Source organism: Lissotriton helveticus, chromosome 1_2 (assembly GCF_964261635.1).
Source record: "Lissotriton helveticus chromosome 1_2, aLisHel1.1, whole genome shotgun sequence".
NCBI classification, from domain to species: Eukaryota; Metazoa; Chordata; class Amphibia; order Caudata; family Salamandridae; genus Lissotriton; species Lissotriton helveticus.
Window position 1 is genome coordinate 291,755,807 of NC_136058.1, and position 22,302 is coordinate 291,778,108.

The 22,302-nt window shown below is 52.6% G+C and overlaps 1 protein-coding gene across 2 annotated transcripts in view; it reads left to right on the forward strand.

The window, feature by feature from the left end:
- ZSWIM5 (zinc finger SWIM-type containing 5) overlaps positions 1–22,302 on the forward strand; it is a 304,027-nt gene that overhangs the window by 226,581 nt on the left and 55,144 nt on the right. For both annotated transcript variants that reach the window (XM_078671759.1, XM_078671758.1), the window contains 4 exons: positions 1,139–1,318; positions 12,970–13,146; positions 17,796–17,942; positions 19,487–19,624. In XM_078671759.1, the coding sequence (XP_078527885.1) occupies positions 1,139–1,318; positions 12,970–13,146; positions 17,796–17,942; positions 19,487–19,624 (642 nt within the window). The remainder of the gene's footprint in view (positions 1–1,138; positions 1,319–12,969; positions 13,147–17,795; positions 17,943–19,486; positions 19,625–22,302) is intronic.

The window sequence follows — 22,302 nt, forward strand, 5'->3', positions numbered from 1 at the left end:
AACCCTCCCAGACCATGATATTGGATCATGCAACCATGTTGTTGGCATGGTGTGGGGCACAGCTGGATGGCAGATAGGCAGCACTGGAGTTCTCTCCGTAGCTTCCTCACCTTGTGAATATCTCCGGTTGAGGAATCTGGTTGGAATACAGAAGACCCTCCACTGTACACTGCTAGGCACTACCGTGGAGAACGTTTTGTGGTAAGGACTCAAATAGCGCCTCGCAAGCAGATTGTACAGTGACGGATGTTACAGACATGTTGCTTTTGGCATGCACGAATGTCACTTATGCTTTGATGAACCTTCATGTAGCCGCTCTAAAAGCTTCTTGGAGAATTCAGCTTATGGGATACATTTTCATTATACCAGTTGTCTAAATATTCTTGTTTAGCCGAAAGAGAATGTTGTAAGGGATGTAAATGTGCTAAAGGTAATGGCATTCAATATCGCTTTGCAGGTGTAACCTGGCTCGTGACGTGGAAGGTAACTTTTCAGATAGCCGCTACCACTTAGGTGAATGAGTAATTGGCTAACATTGGTTTTAACTGACCTGTTCCTTCGGACACACAGAGTAAGTATAGTGCTGTGTGCACATCCTACTTCTATGCCAAAGAGGATTACCGCCTTCTTTCAAGCCGTGAAAGTCTTACTGTGAAGTAACTGTGCACCATCTGTGAAACCATTCCAAAATCCAAGTTTAAGACTTGGGCTACGGGCACAACTATGCACTGTGCCAACCCCTCCAAGAGCCCAGGGCATGCATGGCTTCAGGAGTCCTTTCAATCACGCTCTCCGTTGGTCCTCAGTAGAGCACTGAGCAGGGTAACCGCGCCACGAAACCAAAGGCTCTTTCTCACTTCCAGATGAGTGGATTGAAAGTGGAACTTCCCATCCTGTAAAGGTTTGCAAGTTATTTGACTGCATCAAGATCAAAGTGTCTGAATACGAGGGCGTTCAGAGCAATAAAAGGTGAAGTTTGGTGCCCTCCACTCCTACACCCCCAGTGCCTTCTCCATGGAATCAATGTGGCGGTGGTTATCGTGGAATCACTTGTGGGAGAATGCGGGGGTCCGTGCAGAGGAGGAGCTTGTGTTTTTTTTTAAGGCGTCTTGGTTAAATGCCCGTTCTTGTTTTTCAGGTGCCCTCTGGGTGTGCATTGTGTTAAACCCGCACTGTAAACTAGAGGAGAAGTCCAGTTGGCTGCGGCAGCTTCGCAAGTGGGGAGACCTGGACGTGTGCCCGCTGGAGGATGGCAACTATGGCAACGAGCTGCCCAACATCACCAATGCGCTTCCACAGAGCTTAAGCCATGCCCATGGTGAGTGCTGGAACCAGGACTTGTGTTGGTCTTGGCCTTCCTGTCTGGTCTGGTCTGGTGGGCTGGGGCCTGGGAGTGGCTGGAGTGAAGCAGCTGGCATGATTGTGCAGTGCTCTGGCTACGAGGGCAGCTGGGAGCCTGGGCACCTGCAGCACAATATCTTATAAAGGTAAGGGATGGGGCAGCAAACCGTTTAACTTCGAGCTGCTTCTTCTGGGTCTGTTACTGTGCAGAAACCCTTTGTGGAATCTCACCTGTTGACAGATCTGTATAGGGGCTGTTTGTGGAGAGTAATACAAATCTAGAGTCCACAGTATAGACTGTAAAAACATTGTCAGTATTTTTTTATTCAAGGTATTTTAAAAGCAGCATAAATTGTCAAATAGCGATAAAATCAACCTAAAATGGTGATTTTCCTGTCCTATTATTCCAGGATGAAGGGTGCATGGGGTGGTGTAGCGTGCCTCAGCAAAATATTTCCGGGAACAACAAATGAAATAAAGCAGTATCTGGGGTGGGATAAACTGATTGACACTGATTGGGTTGGATGGCGATACTGATGGATGGACGGAGGTCTTTGGGGCTTCATTTGCCTTGAAGTATAGGTGGGAAGTGCCAAAACACGTTTGACATCGACCAGTTAAGTGATATGTTCTCTGTTCCTAGTTCAAGGGTGACATGCAGAGGTGGTGTTTTAAGTGTATTATAATTGAAAGTATAAACTGAAGAGCCATGCGGCCGGCCGGGTTTAGAGAGAAGCATGTTAGCTTAGGTTTGTGGCCTACAAGGTCATGTGCATGAGCCTGTAACTACACACATTTAGCGACTAAAGTGCACAATGTCATCAAACACTTCAAGTGATACCACAAGCGATGCCACCTGATGGAATCACTTGGTTCTCCTAAATGCCTGGTCCATTTCCAAGTTGTGTTTTGGCATAAACTCAAGTTGCTGTCTTTGCAAGTCCCATGTACCTGGTGCTTGTGGCCTCTATATTTCTACCCGTGGTGCTGGATCCAAAAGACCAACTGTCTGCTGGAAGTCCGGGAGTAGTAGAAGATACGGTCTCAACCAAGAGACTAGTCTAGTACAGATGGACAACCCACGGTGAGTGCTGCTTCGCACCGCTGTGCTCTCTATGGGGCACTGCCAGGGTCATGCTTGTAGAGATATGTTACTAGGCCTACAGCCTAACCACCACCACCATGTTCTGTTTGGATGGTTACCGTGCATCATTTTACAGTGTACCAGCTTGGACGCATTGTAACACAAGGAGACACAAATTATAATTTGCTACACTTTAATAGCCCCAAACAAACCCTGTACCAGAGCCCCTGATTGTCCGTCCATCAAAGGGAGTGCTTATGACCCATAAGGCACTGCAGACAATGGGCACAATACATTTACTGTGTGTGTCCCCTGTGCTCGTTTTGTGAGAGTATGGTACGGGTGCCTTCAACTTGGTCCTTTGTGTTGGTTTGAAATGCCGTGTGGCTCGACAAGTGTGCTGCGAATTAGGCGACTTTACACTCACAAACACATTCCTTATATTTAAGTGGTCAGATTTGTTACATTGTTAAAGGGACGTCCTTTTGGCACGTTCTGGCCCTTTCAAATGAAGGATGGGGCAGTCAGGTACACTAACAATTGTTTGGATTCTTTCAATGCTTATTTGTGCAGTGCCTAAACTAGGATTTGAGCACAGGTTTAAATATCAGCAACTTAGCCCCTCTTCTGTTGGTGGGATGTTATTTCAAGGCAAAGCCCAGTTGCAGAAGCGATTGCCAAATAGTGTACAAGAGGCAGCTGTTTGGTATAGCTGTGAGGGAAACTTACTTTGCAGACACAGAAGCTGCCACTCTTGCATATTTTAGCCACTACTTTGGTAGTATTCGAGTGCTTATTGTATCAAGGTGTACGTTTTTCCCAGGAAAAGCGAAAATCGCCCTTGAGGGTATCTTGGAGCTGAGCAGGTGTGTGTGCCTAGCCCTGCCTATGGTTGGTTGGGTAATTGAAAATCCAGGTCTTCAGCTTCTTGCGGAATTCAAGAACCGAGAAGGTGGTGGCTCCGAGACAGAGTGGGAGGCCATTCCACACTTTAGGAGTGACGCAAGGGAACACCCATCCTCTTGAACTGGTTTTGTGTATGCAAGGGATGTTGGCGAGTAGGAGCCCTGAGGAGCAGAGGTGTCTGGGTGGTTGGTGGAAGCAGATGCGACTGTTCATGTATGTGGGGCCTGAGTTGTGTAGTTTCTTGAATTTGTGTGTGAGGACTTTGAATCGAGCGTGTCTGTGTATCAGGAGCCTGTGGAACTCCATGAGGTGTGGTGTGATGTAGGTTTTGTTTTGGGGGTGAGGAGGAATCTGTCTTCGGTGTTCTGGATGGTTTGAAGTTTTCTAGTGAATTTTTTGGTGATGCTGGCATTGGAGGTTTTCCTGCCACAGTCGAACTTGCTGGTGAATAGAGCATGAGTAGCAGTTTTTCTAGAGTTGTTTCATGAGTAGGGCTCCCGGTTTTATGGTACTTATTGTTTTGACATTTTCGTCTGTATTTATCCACATTTATTATAGGTTTTGTGAAAAGAAAAAAAACCTGAAACTGGTATTTCCACATTTATTTAACCAATAAATATACAATCATGTTTGAATGCCTGCCAGGTTTCAGTGAAATGAACACAAACAGAAGATAAATCAATGCACTTATATGAAAATATGCACATTTCGGTATCAGCCTTGTGCATATCTACTGCTGTTTAAGCCTCTTTACTAAAATTCCTTTCTCTTTTTATCACCCTTACCTATCAATCCTCACAGTTATTGACCTGGCAGTCATGGGAAAGTGTGTTTAGAATCACTCAAAAAGCACCCAATTTCCGTTTTTATCCACATTTAAATATAAATACAGACAAGAAAATAAATGGTTTTCTGTCTGTATCTATCTGTAAAAATCAGTAAAAACGGAAAACAGGGAGCCTTATTCATGAGTCATTTGAAGATCTTCCTCCGCATCTTCAGGGTGTGGAAGGAGGATGCAGCGACTGCGTTGATTTGTGTAGTCATGTCCAGTTTGCCACTTATGATTATTCTGTGTCAATATGTTCGACCGGCCACCAGTTGGAGCCCCATGGTTCATGGCAGCAGCCTGTGATAGAGATTAATCGAACCATTCCTGCTTGTGAAGGATCCTGGATGCACTGACAACACACTCTAGTCCTAACCAGATGCCTCACACTCTGGACGGGTTCAGTACTGTACAAGTTATTACCGGATGGTTCACGTATAGTGCATGCAGTGCCCGTTTGGTGAATGTTGTCTCCGTTTAGTGTTCCACGTTTTAGTTTGCACGATTACAGTATTGTAATGGGTGTCCTTACTATATGTACTCATAGAGAATACTGGAATGGTGGGACCTGTGTGACCGTTACCAACCTAGGCACCCCTATTGAGTTGCTATACCAATTTCTCCAGCCAGTGATAAACCAACACTGGCACATTTTCTACTTGAAAACGTTCTAAGTGGGTGATTGGCTTTAGAAAGCGACCTTTCTTAAGGTTAGCTTCAGATCCGGTGGCTGGGCATAGTCGGTGTCTTCCAACAAATGGGCCAGGATCCCCACCCCTAGAGTTCAGGGTGCATCTCACAGCAGAACTGCAGTGCTTTGCATGCGCGGGTGTGGGTTGCAGCACTGGTGCCGAGGGTCTGCCTAGCCTCAGGCTCGCCATGCCGCATTAGGGTGGTCTTCCCTTCCATAGAGTAGAAGAGATGCCATTCCTGATGGAAGTGCCTTCTCTCTGAAGTATGAGGGATGTCTTGCTTTAAGGCATCGATGCCTTGACTTCCAGCGTTGGTCTAGAAGGGGCTGCAGTGCCTGCTGGTGCTTGGAACTCACACTGGAATCGAGGGCTGTTTCACGGACACTGCCTCAAACTCAACACCGACAAAACTGAAGTGCTGATCTTCGGGAATAAGAGCTTACCTTGGAACTCCACCAGGTGGCCCGACAAACTCGGACCCACGCCCACCCCAACTGACCACGGTGGGAACCTGGGCCTCATCCTGGACACCAACCTCATCACGATGGCCGAGGTCACCACCGCCGCATGCCTCCACGTGTTATGTAAAATCTTCAAGTGGCTCCCACTATACACAAGATGTACCATCACACAGGCCCTTATCACAATCAGATTTGATTACTGCATCAGGAGTGCTGTTTCCCACAAGGGTTCAAGTACCTTGCAGACCTGTGTGCGGATCCCTGCTCAGGTATGTAAGGGGGTCTGGCTTCGACACTGCAGTACCTTGCCTCTGCAGGTGTCTTGCTCTGGAGTAGAGTGCTGCCTCGCACAAGGGTTGAAGTGCCTTCCCCGAGCTAAGTGCTTATTCCAACCCTGGTATATAAAGGGTGCCTCGCTTCGGGCGTGCCCTGCCTTGCCGCGGTAGGGTTCTTGCACTGGAGGTAAGTGCTCTTCTACACAAGAGTTGAAGTGCCTTGTGGAACCCGTTTTCTGGACCCATCACTGCTTTCCCGCTTAAGGGCTGCGGTGCCCTGCTGATGGGTCGTCTCCCACAAGGGTTGAAGTGCCTGTCCAGCGTTGGGTGCTGGTCCCATGCCTGGTATGTCTGGGTGTCTGGCTTCAGAGCGCTAGGACCTGCGCCCCCTTGCCCCCGTGATTGCGGACTCGCCTGTTTTCTCGCCGGCCGTGACTCCTCGCTCGTCTGGCGGGGGTAGGTGGCCTGTGCGCTCCGGCTCTAATTGTGCTCTTGTGTAAGTGTTTGCCTCGGGACGGCTGATTGCCGAGCGCGCAGGGCTTTCCACGGAGGGCCCCGGCCTCGTCAGCCTCGGACCCTCGGGGGTGAGCAGGGACGCTGCTCCCCTGCCCTCTGAGAGCCCTGCCTCCGAGTGCGCGGGTGGTGCGGGCCCGTGCTCGGATAATGGCTGGCTTCTCTGAAGCGAGCGCCCCCCGAGGCCCCCGGAGCCGGCTCCACGGGCCACGCAATCCCCATACCTGCTCCTGCCTGCCAAGGTGCCAATTACCGCCGTGGACCGCGGCCGCTGCCGGTGAGGCAAAGATTTCTGCAGGTGTCATCACTTCGAGGCGCTGTGGGAGCGAGCCTGCCAGCGCGCCGAGGCCTCAGCTGTTGACTCCCAGCGCATCCGGCCCTGGTGGGGCTTTGCACGGATGCACTCCCACAGTCGGCGATCCCCCCTGTACCCCGAAGAAGTCTGTGTCTCCCTCACACGGCTCACGTCTTTATGTACATGTCTCTTCACTTTTCCTGTACATGTATGTTCATTCACAGTCTGCACAGGCGCAAGAGTAAAACGGATCAAAGGTTCTGACCCTTCAGGTTAAGGGGGTTACCCACGCTGTGGATCCTCTATGCGGTGTAGTGTGGGGGGGGGGGGGGGGGGGGCTTCTCGCTAGAGTGGCCGTGCACATGAACCCCTTTCCTTTCTGTACCCGGAGGCTTCGAGGTCAGCCGTACCAGGAAAGATGGCCCTGCCTGCTCTGTGCTCCTGTTGGCAGTGCCAAGGACGGCTGAAGGGGTACGGCAGTGACCCTGCCTGCGTGCGTGAGGCACGTGGTCTCACACTGCGCCTTCACTGTGGGCGTCGAGGACGACTGAACGCACCCCCTGCGCCAGCCGTGCCAGCGGCAGTGCCAAGGCAGGCTGCGTGTGACTGCCAGCAGGGCTGCGTAAGAATGCCAGTGCGCCACCCCGGAGCTGCCTGGAGTATGGAGGCCTCTCAGGCCGCAGAGAAGCGGGGTTCACCGAGGCGGGGTCGGGTGTCTGCTCTCTGAAGCCTTCATTCCTTTAGATGTGAACGTTATAAGGCCGGCTCCAGGTCCCTGTGGCATTGCCTGCTTCCGCCGTGCCCAGGTCGTGGCCGTGCACATTGCATTGCACGGCGGCCGGCAGCGCCCCCTGTTGGTGCGGCTGTGCTGGGGGTTTATGGTGCATTAAGATTCCTTCCGGCAGAGGGCGCTGCACTGCTGCTATAAATATCCCCTTACCCGCTTGGCTCCCTGTGGCCCACGGTGCGAAGAGGCCACGTCCTTCATCCCCACTCCGAGGGAGACCCCCGCTCCTGGGGTTTGAGGGTACAGCGCCACCAAGAGATGCCCGAGTGGCCGCGCAGGCTTCAAGTTGGAAGGAGCTGCTCGGCGCGGGATGCGGGGCCCGCGTCGATGACCAGGCAGTGCTGGTGTTGGGTTGGAAGGAAGGACAGACAGACAGGACCTTGGAGGGTCCCCACAGTGCTGATTGATTCCAAGGGTGTTTTTACACGGGGGGTCGTCGATTGAGCTTTGTCACCCTTAAGTGTCGGACCCGTCGGCCGGGCACATGATTCCAAGGGTGTTTTTACGGGGGGGGGGGTCGTCGATTGGGCTTTGTCACCCTTAAGTGTGGGACCCGTCGGCCGGGCACATGATTACAAGGGTGTTTTTACACGGGGGGGGGGGTCGTCGATTGGGCTTTGTCACCCTTAAGTGTGGGACCCGTCAGCCGGGCACATGATTCCAAGGGTGTTTTTACACGGGGGGGGGTCGTCGATTGGGCTTTGTCACCCTTAAGTGTGGGACCCGTCAGCCGGGCACATGATTACAAGGGTGTTTTTACACGGGGGGGGTCGTCGATTGGGCTTTGTCACCCTTAAGTGTGGGACCCGTCGGCCGGGCACATGATTCCAAGGGTGTTTTTACACGGGGGGGGGGGTCGTCGATTGGGCTTTGTCACCCTTAAGTGTGGGACCCGTCAGCCGGGCACATGATTACAAGGGTGTTTTTACACGGGGGGGGTCGTCGATTGGGCTTTGTCACCCTTAAGTGTGGGACCCGTCGGCCGGGCACATGATTCCAAGGGTGTTTTTACACGGGGGGGGGGGTCGTCGATTGGGCTTTGTCACCCTTAAGTGTGGGACCCGTTGGCCGGGCACATGATTCCAAGGGTGTTTTTACACGGGGGGGGGTCGTCGATTGGGCTTTGTCACCCTTAAGTGTGGGACCCGTCGGCCGGGCACATGATTCCAAGGGTGTTTTTACACGGGGGGGGGGGGTCGTCGATTGGGCTTTGTCACCCTTAAGTGTGGGACCCGTCAGCCGGGCACATGATTACAAGGGTGTTTTTACACGGGGGGGGTCGTCGATTGGGCTTTGTCACCCTTAAGTGTGGGACCCGTCGGCCGGGCACATGATTCCAAGGGTGTTTTTACACGGGGGGGGGGGGTCGTCGATTGGGCTTTGTCACCCTTAAGTGTGGGACCCGTTGGCCGGGCACATGATTCCAAGGGTGTTTTTACACGGGGGGGGGTCGTCGATTGGGCTTTGTCACCCTTAAGTGTGGGACCCGTCGGCCGGGCACATGATTCCAAGGGTGTTTTTACACGGGGGGGGGGGGGTCGTCGATTGGGCTTTGTCACCCTTAAGTGTGGGACCCGTCGGCCGGGCACATGATTCCAAGGGTGTTTTTACACCGGGGGGGGGGGTCGTCGATTGGGCTTTGTCACCCTTAAGTGTGGGACCCGTCAGCCGGGCACATGATTCCAAGGGTGTTTTTACACGGGGGGGGCGGGGGGTCATCGATTGGGCTTTGTCACCCTTAAGTGTGGGACCCGTCGGCCGGGCACATGATTACAAGGGTGTTTTTACACGGGGGGGGGGTCGTCGATTGGGCTTTGTCACCCTTAAGTGTGGGACCCGTCGGCCGGGCACATGATTCCAAGGGTGTTTTTACACGGGGGGGGGGTCGTCGATTGGGCTTTGTCACCCTTAAGTGTGGGACCCGTCGGCCGGGCACATGATTCCAAGGGTGTTTTTACACGGGGGGGGGTCGTCGATTGGGCTTTGTCACCCTTAAGTGTGGGACCCGTCGGCCGGGCACATGATTCCAAGGGTGTTTTTACACGGGGGGGGGGGTCGTCGATTGGGCTTTGTCACCCTTAAGTGTGGGACCCGTCGGCCGGGCACATGATTCCAAGGGTGTTTTTACAGGGGGGGGGGGTCGTCGATTGGGCTTTGTCACCCTTAAGTGTGGGACCCGTCAGCCGGGCACATGATTCCAAGGGTGTTTTTACACGGGGGGGTCGTCGATTGGGCTTTGTCACCCTTAAGTGTGGGACCCGTCGGCCGGGCACATGATTCCAAGGGTGTTTTTACACGGGGGGGGGGGGGTCGTCGATTGGGCTTTGTCACCCTTAAGTGTGGGACCCGTCGGCCGGGCACATGATTCCAAGGGTGTTTTACACGGGGGGGGTCGTCGATTGGGCTTTGTCACCCTTAAGTGTGGGACCCGTCGGCCGGGCACATGATTCCAAGGGTGTTTTTACACGGGGGGGGTCGTCGATTGGGCTTTGTCACCCTTAAGTGTGGGACCTGTCGGCCGGGCACATGATTCCAAGGGTGTTTTTACACGGGGGGGGGTCGTCGATTGGGCTTTGTCACCCTTAAGTGTGGGACCCGTTGGCCGGGCACATGATTCCAAGGGTGTTTTTACACGGGGGGGGGGGTCGTCGATTGGGCTTTGTCACCCTTAAGTGTGGGACCCGTCGGCCGGGCACATGATTCCAAGGGTGTTTTTACACGGGGGGGGGGGTCGTCGATTGGGCTTTGTCACCCTTAAGTGTGGGACCCGTCAGCCGGGCACATGATTCCAAGGGTGTTTTTACACGGGGGGGGGGTCGTCGATTGGGCTTTGTCACCCTTAAGTGTGGGACCCGTCGGGCACATGATTCCAAGGGTGTTTTTACACGGGGGGGGTCGTCGATTGGGCTTTGTCACCCTTAAGTGTGGGACCCGTCGGCCGGGCACATGATTCCAAGGGTGTTTTTACACGGGGGGGGGGTCGTCGATTGGGCTTTGTCACCCTTAAGTGTGGGACCCGTCGGCCGGGCACATGATTCCAAGGGTGTTTTTACACGGGGGGGGGGGGTCGTCGATTGGGCTTTGTCACCCTTAAGTGGGGGACCCGTCGGCCGGGCACATGATTCCAAGGGTGTTTTTACAGGGGGGGGGGTCGTCGATTGGGCTTTGTCACCCTTAAGTGTGGGACCCGTCAGCCGGGCACATGATTCCAAGGGTGTTTTTACACGGGGGGGGGGTCGTCGATTGGGCTTTGTCACCCTTAAGTGTGGGACCCGTCAGCCGGGCACATGATTCCAAGGGTGTTTTTACACGGGGGGGTCGTCGATTGGGCTTTGTCACCCTTAAGTGTGGGACCCGTCGGCCGGGCACATGATTCCAAGGGTGTTTTTACACGGGGGGGGGGGGTCGTCGATTGGGCTTTGTCACCCTTAAGTGTGGGACCCGTCGGCGGGCACATGATTCCAAGGGTGTTTTTACATGGGGGGGGGTCGTCGATTGGGCTTTGTCACCCTTAAGTGTGGGACCCGTCGGCCGGGCACATGATTCCAAGGGTGTTTTTACAGGGGGGGGTCGTCGATTGGGCTTTGTCACCCTTTAGTGTGGGACCAGTCGGCGGGCACATGATTCCAAGGGTGTTTTTACACGGGGGGGGGGGTCGTCGATTGGGCTTTGTCACCCTTAAGTGTGGGACCCGTCGGCGGGCACATGATTCCAAGGGTGTTTTTACACGGGGGGGGTCGTCGATTGGGCTTTGTCACCCTTAAGTGTGGGACCCGTCGGCCGGGCACATGATTCCAAGGGTGTTTTTACAGGGGGGGGGGGTCGTCGATTGGGCTTTGTCACCCTTAAGTGTGGGACCCGTCAGCCGGGCACATGATTCCAAGGGTGTTTTTACACGGGGGGGGTCGTCGATTGGGCTTTGTCACCCTTAAGTGTGGGACCCGTCAGCCGGGCACATGATTCCAAGGGTGTTTTTACACCGGGGGGGGGGTCGTCGATTGGGCTTTGTCACCCTTAAGTGTGGGACCCGTCAGCCGGGCACATGATTCCAAGGGTGTTTTTACACGGGGGGGGGGGGGGTCGTCGATTGGGCTTTGTCACCCTTAAGTGTGGGACCCGTCAGCCGGGCACATGATTCCAAGGGTGTTTTTACACGGGGGGGGGGGGGGTCGTCGATTGGGCTTTGTCACCCTTAAGTGTGGGACCCGTCAGCCGGGCACATGATTCCAAGGGTGTTTTTACACGGGGGGGGGTCGTCGATTGGGCTTTGTCACCCTTAAGTGTGGGACCCGTCAGCCGGGCACATGATTCCAAGGGTGTTTTTACACGGGGGGGGGGTCGTTGATTGGGCTTTGTCACCCTTAAGTGTCGGACCCGTCAGCCGGGCACATGATTCCAAGGGTGTTTTTACACGGGGGGGGGGGGTCGTCGATTGGGCTTTGTCACCCTTAACCCTTAAGTGTGGGACCCGTCAGCCGGGCACATGATTCCAAGGGTGTTTTTACACGGGGGGGGGGGGGGTCGTCGATTGGGCTTTGTCACCCTTAAGTGTGGGACCCGTCAGCCGGGCACCGCTCGCCGCGTCCCGGCAGTATCCGCGGCCTCATGCACTTCATTTGGTAGGGTGACCGGAATTTACGTCAAGCGAGCGCACAGAATGACAGCGCTCCTCGGCAGAGAATTACGACACAGGCAGTAAGAACATACCTAAGATGCAATTTTTAAACCCAGTAGCTTGCCTGCGAATTATATTGCCTTTTTAGAACAACTGCTAACTATCCCCGCTTTGTAAAACATACAAAAACATACAAAAACACCTCCCCCGTTTTTAGTCGCCCCTCTCCGAAAACAGGGACATGAGCTAAATTTCTTGAAATGTGCCCGGACAGCTGGTGAAAAACGGGGACCGTCCTGGCAAATCCGGGCGCCCGTTCACCCTGTCATTTGGTCTGTGAACCTGCCGCCGCCTTAGCAGGCCCTACTCCCAAGGCTGCGGGGGTCTGTTCTTGGCACCGTCTGCAGCGCGCAGTGAACTATAGGGTGACCAGTGTCCCGGACGGTCCCGGCAGATTTCAGGAAATGTAGCTCTTGTTGTTACAGAGGGTCGACTGAAAACGGCGACAGTGGCCTTTTTATGTTTAACAAAGCAGGGAGAGTTTCAAGAAAGCTATTTAACACACAAGCTACTGCGTATAACACATTGCATTTCATGTATTTTCTAACTGCCTGTTCAGTAATTCTCTGCTGAGGAGCGCTGTCACTCTGTGCGCTTGCTTGAAGTAACATTGCAGTGCTCCTTCTATTTTCGTGAAAAGTCTTGGTTTTTGGCTTTACAATTCTGGTGAACCGAAGTGAAAGCCCTTGGACTCGACCCCGCCCGGTGAAGCTGCACCCTGATAGATGTAGCGGGGTCGGATTTATGGCCCGCAGGAGCTCACGGGCCGAGAAGCACCGCACCGAGCGCCTTCTGCCATCAGGTATTTCAAGCAAGTTGGCAATAGCTGCAGGAATATGGTCTGCGTGACCCACTCTCATGAACCTCTGCCCTCCCCATTTCAAGTCTCATAACTTGGCAAGATGTCTCCGCCCCCTGCTCTCATAATCAGTAACCCCCCCCCCCCCCCTCAGGCACCTCCCCCACCCTCAGCAGTCCGCTCCAGGGTTCAGCGAGGGGACAGGCACTGGAGCCAAATTGAAACGCGTTCCGGGTGATGGATTTTGGTGTCAATTTGCTAAAATGGCTGCATAGCACCCCCTCTTCTCAACATGTCTCTTCTTTTTTGCAGACTCCTTGGCGCGGCCCAGGAGGACGGTGTTCACGCGCGCCATCGAGGGCTGCGACCTCCACTGGCAGGACAGCCACCTCCAGAGGATCATCAGCAGCGACTTCTACATGTCCCCCTCCTACCAGCGGGAGGGCGAGAGCCTGCTCTTCAACTCCCAGGGGCAGCCGCTCTGGCTCGGTGAGTGAGGCCATGGACTAGGGTTGTGTGTGTGGGGGGGGGGGGGGGCACTCGCCTGGTCTGTGAGCCAATGTCTTGTCCAACCAGAGGCCAGGGATGTGTGAGGGGGGCATTCGCCTGGTCTGTGGGCGAAGGTCTTGTCCAACCCAGGGGCCAGGGATGTGTGAGGGGGGCATTCGTGTGGTCCATGGGCCAAGGGCTTGTCCAATCCATGGACTGGGGTTGTGAGAAGGGGGGCATTCATCTGGTCCATCGGCCAAGGTCTTGTCCAACCCATGGACTAGGGTTGTGTGTGTGGGGGGCATTCATGTGGTCCATGGGCTTGTCCAATCCATGGACTGGGGTTGTGTGAGAAGGGGGGCATTCATCTGGTCCATCGGCCAAGGTCTTGTCCAACCCATGGACTAGGGTTGTGTGTGTGTGGGGGGCACTCGCCTGGTCTGTGGGCGAAGGTCTTGTCCAACCCAGGGGCCAGGGATGTGTGAGGGGGGCATTCGTGTGGTCCATGGGCCAAGGGCTTGTCCAATCCATGGACTGGGGTTGTGAGAAGGGGGGCATTCATCTGGTCCATCGGCCAAGGTCTTGTCCAACCCATGGACTAGGGTTGTGTGTGTGTGTGGGGGGCACTCGCCTGGTCTGTGAGCCAATGTCTTGTCCAACCCAGGGGCCAGGGATGTGTGAGGGGGGCATTCGCCTGGTCTGTGGGCGAAGGTCTTGTCTAACCCATGGTGCTGGGGTTGTGTGAGGGCACCTGTCTGGTCTGTGGGCAATGGTCTTTTCTAATCCATGAACTGGGGTTGTGTTAAAAGTGGGCACTCGCCTGGTCCATGGATGAAGGTCTTGTCGTCCAATCCATGGACTGGGGTTGTGAGAAGGGGGGCATTCATCTGGTCCATCGGCCAAGGTCTTGTCCAACCCATGGACTAGGGTTGTGTGTGTGGGGGGCATTCATGTGGTCCATGGGCTTGTCCAATCCATGGACTGGGGTTGTGAGAAGGGCGGCATTCATCTGGTCCATCGGCCAAGGTCTTGTCCAACCCATGGACTAGGGTTGTGTGTGTGGGGGGCATTCATGTGGTCCATGGGCTTGTCCAATCCATGGACTGGGGTTGTGAGAAGGGGGGGCATTCATCTGGTCCATCGGCCAAGGTCTTGTCCAACCCATGGACTAGGGTTGTGTGTGTGTGGGGGGCACTCGGCTGGTCTGTGAGCCAATGTCTTGTCCAACCCAAGGCCCAGGGATGTGAGAGGGGGGCATTCGTGTGGTCCATGGGCCAAGGGCTTGTCCAATCCATGGACTGGGGTTGTGAGAAGGGGGGCATTCATCTGGTCCATCGGCCAAGGTCTTGTCCAACCCTTGGACTAGGGTTGTGTGTGTGTGGGGGGCACTCGCCTGGTCTGTGGGCGAAGGTCTTGTCCAACCCAGGGGCCAGGGATGTGTGAGGGGGGCATTCGTGTGGTCCATGGGCCAAGGGCTTGTCCAATCCATGGACTGGGGTTGTGAGAAGGGGGGCATTCATCTGGTCCATCGGCCAAGGTCTTGTCCAACCCATGGACTAGGGTTGTGTGTGTGGGGGGCATTCATGTGGTCCATGGGCTTGTCCAATCCATGGACTGGGGTTGTGTGAGAAGGGGGGCATTCATCTGGTCCATCGGCCAAGGTCTTGTCCAACCCATGGACTAGGGTTGTGTGTGTGTGGGGGGCACTCGCCTGGTCTGTGGGCGAAGGTCTTGTCCAACCCAGGGGCCAGGGATGTGTGAGGGGGGCATTCGTGTGGTCCATGGGCCAAGGGCTTGTCCAATCCATGGACTGGGGTTGTGAGAAGGGGGGCATTCATCTGGTCCATCGGCCAAGGTCTTGTCCAACCCATGGACTAGGGTTGTGTGTGTGGGGGGCATTCATGTGGTCCATGGGCTTGTCCAATCCATGGACTGGGGTTGTGTGAGAAGGGGGGCATTCATCTGGTCCATCGGCCAAGGTCTTGTCCAACCCATGGACTAGGGTTGTGTGTGTGTGGGGGGCACTCGCCTGGTCTGTGGGCGAAGGTCTTGTCCAACCCAGGGGCCAGGGATGTGTGAGGGGGGCATTCGTGTGGTCCATGGGCCAAGGGCTTGTCCAATCCATGGACTGGGGTTGTGAGAAGGGGGGCATTCATCTGGTCCATCGGCCAAGGTCTTGTCCAACCCATGGACTAGGGTTGTGTGTGTGGGGGGCATTCATGTGGTCCATGGGCTTGTCCAATCCATGGACTGGGGTTGTGTGAGAAGGGGGGCATTCATCTGGTCCATCGGCCAAGGTCTTGTCCAACCCATGGACTAGGGTTGTGTGTGTGTGGGGGGCACTCGCCTGGTCTGTGAGCCAATGTCTTGTCCAACCCAAGGGCCAGGGATGTGTGAGGGGGGCATTCGTGTGGTCCATGGGCCAAGGGCTTGTCCAATCCATGGACTGGGGTTGTGAGAAGGGGGGCATTCATCTGGTCCATCGGCCAAGGTCTTGTCCAACCCATGGACTAGGGTTGTGTGTGTGTGGGGGGCACTCGCCTGGTCTGTGAGCCAATGTCTTGTCCAACCCAGGGGCCAGGGATGTGTGAGGGGGGCATTCGCCTGGTCTGTGGGCGAAGGTCTTGTCTAACCCATGGTGCTGGGGTTGTGTGAGGGCACCTGTCTGGTCTGTGGGCAATGGTCTTTTCTAATCCATGAACTGGGGTTGTGTTAAAAGTGGGCACTCGCCTGGTCCATGGATGAAGGTCTTGTCGTCCAATCCATGGACTGGGGTTTGTCAGAAGGGGGGCAATCATCTGGTCCATCGGCCAAGGTCTTGTCCAACCCATGGACTAGGGTTGTGTGTGTGGGGGGCATTCATGTGGTCCATGGGCTTGTCCAATCCATGGACTGGGGTTGTGAGAAGGGGGGCATTCATCTGGTCCATCGGCCAAGGTCTTGTCCAACCCATGGACTAGGGTTGTGTGTGTGGGGGGCATTCATGTGGTCCATGGGCTTGTCCAATCCATGGACTGGGGTTGTGAGAAGGGGGGGCATTCATCTGGTCCATCGGCCAAGGTCTTGTCCAACCCATGGACTAGGGTTGTGTGTGTGTGGGGGGCACTCAGCTGGTCTGTGAGCCAATGTCTTGTCCAACCCAAGGCCCAGGGATGTGTGAGGGGGGCATTCGTGTGGTCCATGGGCCAAGGGCTTGTCCAATCCATGGACTGGGGTTGAGAAGGGGGGCATTCATCTGGTCCATCGGCCAAGGTCTTGTCCAACCCATGGACTAGGGTTGTGTGTGTGTGGGGGGCACTCGCCTGGTCTGTGAGCCAATGTCTTGTCCAACCCAGGGGCCAGGGATGTGTGAGGGGGGCATTCGCCTGGTCTGTGGGCGAAGGTCTTGTCTAACCCATGGTGCTGGGGTTGTGTGAGAGGGCACCCGTCTGGTCTGTGGGCAATGGTCTTTTCTAATCCATGAACTGGGGTTGTGTTAAAAGTGGGCACTCGCCTGGTCCATGGATGAAGGTCTTGTCGTCCAACCCATGGATGGACTGGGGATGTGTGGGTGGGGAGAGGGAGCAATCGCCTGGTCTGCGGGCGAAGGTCTTTTCTAATCCATGAACTGGGGTTGTGTTAAAAGTGGGCACTCGCCTGGTCCATGGATGAAGGTCTTGTCGTCCAACCCATGGACTGGGGATGTGTGGGTGGGGAGGGGGAGCAATCGCCTGGTCTGCGGGCGAAGGTCTTGACCAACGCATGGGCTGGGAGGGGTTGGGGAGCGCACTTGTAGCCTGTGGGTCAAGGTCTTGTCCTACCCATGTCCCCTTCCAAACAGCCAGGGCAAGAATCTTCTCCATCTGCCTGGGTTGATCCAGAGGGGGCACACGCCTGGTCTATGGGCAAAAGTCTTGTGCAGCACATGTCCCCTTCTTGACACCGAGGACAAGAATCTTCTGTTCATCTGCCAGGGTTAAGTGAGAAGGGGCACTGTTTCTGACAGATAGTTCCCTATACTGCATGTGTCAACAGTTGGTGGTTTGTTTTCAGCCGTGTGACATTGTTCACACTTTGTTGGGTGATGAGCTTCGGCACATTAGTTTTAGCTCCAACCAGCAAGGAGTGGCACGAAATAGTGTGGTAGACCAACCTGTTTCCATGCTGCCTTTTGAAGCAGTGCTTCAGTGTATAGGGACATGCCACCGCTTCTGTAGCATGTTCCTGTGCTGTTGCGGTTGCTAATATCGTCATTGTAAAGTTGTCCAACGCCAACAACGCCAACATTTAGTAACACAGCATATGCAGACATCTCCTGGGAGGCATCTTCAGGTGTCCCCTCTGCTGCCCCTGTAGCTGGGGACTGAGGGAGGGGTGGCTGTGTCTCGCATTAACAGATTCGAGGACTATATTTGCTTGGAAGGGTCATTGGAACATGATGAGGTTGTATCGGTTAGTGCCAGAGCAAAATCGACATGATCAAGGTGTTTGAAATTCACTAGCTTGTGCTTAGCTGAGTGTTTGTGAAGGGTCTGTCTGGTTCAGGCTTCTTCTAACTTTGGTGTTCCGCTTTCTTTTTTTCCGATTCAATACACACAGTCACATTTCAGTGTCAAGAGTACTCTGTTTTTTTAAGGCAGTAATTACAAACTATTTCTTTAACTTTGTAGAACATGTTCCCACGGCTTGTGCCCGGGTTGATGCATTGCGCTCTCATGGCTACCCCAAAGAAGCTCTGCGATTGGCTGTAGCCATCATCAATACTCTGAGACTGCAGCAACAAAGACAGCTGGAAATATATAAACATCAGAAGAAAGGTAAACCTGTCCATGTCACTTTCTGTAGATGGTATTGGTAGCGGCGCTAGTATTGAGATACCGCCTGTGTTGCCTTCACGTCGTGGGATTGACGTGCGTTACAGATGTCGTTGCGGCGTGCGTTACGGATGTCGTTGCGGCGCGCGTTACGGATGTCGTTGGGGCGCGCGTTACGGATGTCGTTGGGGCGCGCGTTACGGATGTCGTTGGGGCGCGCGTTACGGATGTCGTTGCGGCACGCGTTACGGATGTCGTTGCGGCACGCGTTACGGATGTCGTTGCGGCACGCGTTACGGATGTCGTTGCGGCACGCGTTACGGATGTCGTTGCTGCGCGCGTTACGGATGTTGCGGCGCGCGTTACGGATGTCGTTAGGGCGCGCCTTTCGGGTGTCGTTAGGGCGCGCGTTTCGGATGTCGTTAGGGCGCGCGTTTCGGATGTCGTTAGGGCGCGCGTTTCGGATGTCGTTAGGGCGCGCGTTTTCGGATGTCAGGGCGCGCGTTTCGGATGTCGTTAGGGCGCGCGTTTCGGATGTCGTTAGGGCGCGCGTTTCGGATGTCGTTAGGGCGCGCGTTTCGGATGTCATTAGGGCGCGCGTTTCGGATGTCATTGCGGCGCGCGTTTCGGATGTTGTTGCGGCGCGCGTTTTGGTTGTTGCGGCGCGCGTTTTGGATATCGTTGCGGCATGCGTTGCGGATGTCGTTGCGGCTCGCGCGTTTTGGATCTCGGCGGCGCGCGGCTCTGACCTCAGCAAGCTGCAGCGTAATGCTGGTGGATGGAAGATGATGCCAGATTCCTCCTGATCAGTTAATTTCTTTAGTTGAAAGCATCTTTACTCCTATTTTTATGGACTTTTGTCCTGGTGTTCGTTATCCTGGCGGGGGGGCCCCACATATTTGGACGTTGCTTTGAGTCCACGTTGTAGATAATGTCTATGTGTAAAGATTGCCTTCTGATAATCTGTGCCTTGTATACTTAAAGTTGATTTTATAGTTTGTTGCTGTCTGCAAATGGAGTTGATTGAAAATCTTAAACCCATAAACTGTTAAAATTGTGTTAAATGCTGTTTTGGAAATGGTTATTTGTTGAAGACGTGATTGTCCTGGTGTGTTTATAACAAAAACAAAAAAAAACCTCTATCAGTCTCGCTCACAGGGACATGGAGTGAGGAAAAGGGAAGTGCCACAATGGCTAAAGCCATTAAGCTGCTGCATGGCTATTTTCTTATATTTAGCAGCAAAAACTGCATATTTTAAATCCCGTGCCGTATCATTTGCAAACATTTTTTTCCTTTTACATTAGTTGTTTTAAATCTGTTCAGCTGATTTTTGGGAGGAGGAACGATTTGTTTCTTAATCACTGTTCAATTCTAAGGGGACATCCATAATAGAAGCAGCGGGGAAGGTACATGAGGTGGGGGGTGCAAAGACCCACAGGACTTTATCCCCTTTGTCTGTCAGGTGCAGCTAGTCCAACACGTAGGCAGCACGTTTACCTTGGTGGCTATCAGCAGCTTCCTCAGAGCTTTCTTTCTGTTCTTCCAGAGCTGCTACAGAGGAGTGCCACGACAATTACCAACCTGGAAGGCTGGGTGGGACACCCCCTGGACCCCATGGGCTGCTTGTTTACCACATTGACGGAAGCATGCCGGTTCGACGACGACAACTCCATGGAGGCAGCAGGTGCGGAAGGTCCCTAATCAAACAGTCTGAAGATGGAAGAGCTTTTCTATGTTGGGTGTGATGGTTTATAAACGGGGTTATAGAGCCATGTGTTTCTCAATGGCACACTCTCCACACTGTTATTGCACTGTACTGTAAATAATTGATCTGATGCCAGCTTGTAGGCTGGGAAATGCAGAGATGGGCCAAATCTAAATGGATGATCCTCCAAAGTTGTTCCAGTGGATAACATTTTTTATTTGGCTTAAGTTTCATAGTATCTTAACACATTTTTTATTTTTATTTGAAACCACCGGTCCATAAATGATCAGATGAAAATATACCTTTTTGTTTACATTTAAAAAAGATTTGCTTTTGAGTTGTCCATTTGTTTTGTCAGTAAATGAGATACTGGGTGAATGTAGTTTTTGCACCCTGCAGGTTTACTTGCACTGTGTTTTTAAGCAGTGTGCAGTCACCTTGTTTTCCCTCCTTCCTTGCAACCAAAGGCACGACTGAAGAGGGGAAAAGCTCCTACAAAAGAACACTCCTAATAGTCGGTGGCGCTGCAGTGTACTTCCACATACCCCTTCCCATACTGAACATCATAAGCAGTTCCCATTGCATTAGCCTACTGGCAGGTTTCCGTGATTAAATTCTTTGTCTTTTCTCTTGTCAGTGTATTACTATTTTGATCTCTCTCCTCCACCTGGAAGGCACATTATTTTGTTTCTATAATTTATCCACTTGAACAATAGTCACAAACAGTAGACTAAATGTTAGAAAATCTACACATTTATACAGGATCCCCAAACACTCATTCAACTGATAGAAGTCCATCACCATAAACACAGCGGATGTATGCAGCAATATTTTCTTTTAAGGTCCTGAGCGCAAAATAAAAAATAAACTCAAGACATCCAAATAGATTTAAAAACTAAAGGAAGTTAAATTGATGATCCATCTTTTCTATATTCTTCGTTTTAAGAGACAAAATAAATGGGAACTGTTCCAGTAGGCATATCATTTCATGTAAATGAAACTCCTAGAATGATAACCACCATCCCGGTATGCATCATGCCAACTTCCGGCCACAGCTACTCCACCTCAACAGCATGGCCAGTGATCAGCTGGATACAATCAACCAAACGTTTCAACTCTTTCTGACTGAAACAATTAACAAATGGTACTTGACTAACGCTAGATCACTAAGCAAAAACAAGAAACACATCTACCATACTAGCGTATCCAAGCCTGGCTATACGAAATTAATCTAGTCTACTTCAACCGCCGGCTGACCGTGCAAAACCATTTGTATCAACATCCAGTATGAAACTCTCCTAAGAACACATCACAAAGAAAACCAAGACAGCATGGATCCAGTTCTTTTTTCTGGAATTAGAAAAAAATAAATTCTAAAACAGTCTTCAGGGCATCAGTGCAAGCTTTTCTCCAGCATGAAATCTCCAAGATTCACATGCTTTGTATAATTCCGCCATCTAGTGATGGGGTCCGAGTATTTCTTTCCTTTTGAGCATCGACCTGGGTGGCGGAATATTACTCACTATGATCTCAACCGTAAACCTGTACGTGACTTCCAACGTAGATTCTTTTTTATTCTGCCATTGGGTTTAGAGGTGTACCAGCTGAGCTCTTGCGACAAGGAGAGATTTTATTGACTAATTCAGTAATGACTTCAAGGTTCCCGTTGCCATGCATCCCTGGTTCCAGGGATCAGGTTTTTGAGTGGTGACCTTCGACTGGGTTGGAGAATGTGTACAGGTGTGTTCTCTCTGTGCCTCTTCAGCACCATTTTTAGTTTATAAGCATATGCTTATATTCTGCTCTAACTGTAGCTGAACGTTTGCTATAAACAGTTCGCATCCAGTATGTATGATGTGCCATTTAAGACCCTAAGTCAGAGGGTTGCCATGCCTGCTCCTCTTTCAAACCAAAGACTCTGATTCGTAAAAGAAAATATTCCTGGCACACTGGGAAAAATGGATACGGCACAATCTGTGTTGGAAAGGTGGAAAAAGCGATACAAAAGGGGATGATGGACGGAGCGTTTGAGCAAATCAAACACACACCCCCAGTCAACTGATCTGGGTTTAATCCATCACCATTCTTTAGCTCACTCGGCCACCCCAGTTTAGACCTGGCCATATGCAAATCAGTCTGACCCTGTGCCTCATGAGAACAGTCCAGCCCGAACTGCCAAGCCATGCCTTCCCTGGACCGGAAACAAGCATCCTGGAAAGGTGGAAAAAAGCAGGTCCCATCTATGGGAGAAATGGGTTTCACTGAGGAAGAAATTTCAGAGTATGTTCAGGGGGAACACCATGCGGATACGATTACTCATGTGGCAAGGTCATTAGTTGCGCAAACAGTTCGTTCCCTATTGTAAACCTCAAGATATCATCTGGTGCTCCAAGGAGAGGAAATAGCCACTAACACTCCCAAACTTTTGAAGACAAATTGCCCCCAACTTGAGCAAATAAATCTCCTGAGCAACCAATTTTATTTCAAAAAGTCAATGAAAGATAAGTTATTCCTTCTTTGTCTTTTATTATTTTTTCTTCACATATGTTCATATGTCTTCAATGCCAGTTCTGTAGTCAACACTTGTTTCACCATTCGGTATATTAACCATTGACTTAATCAGGGCTGTCCGTAAATCATCACACTGCTAAATTCCA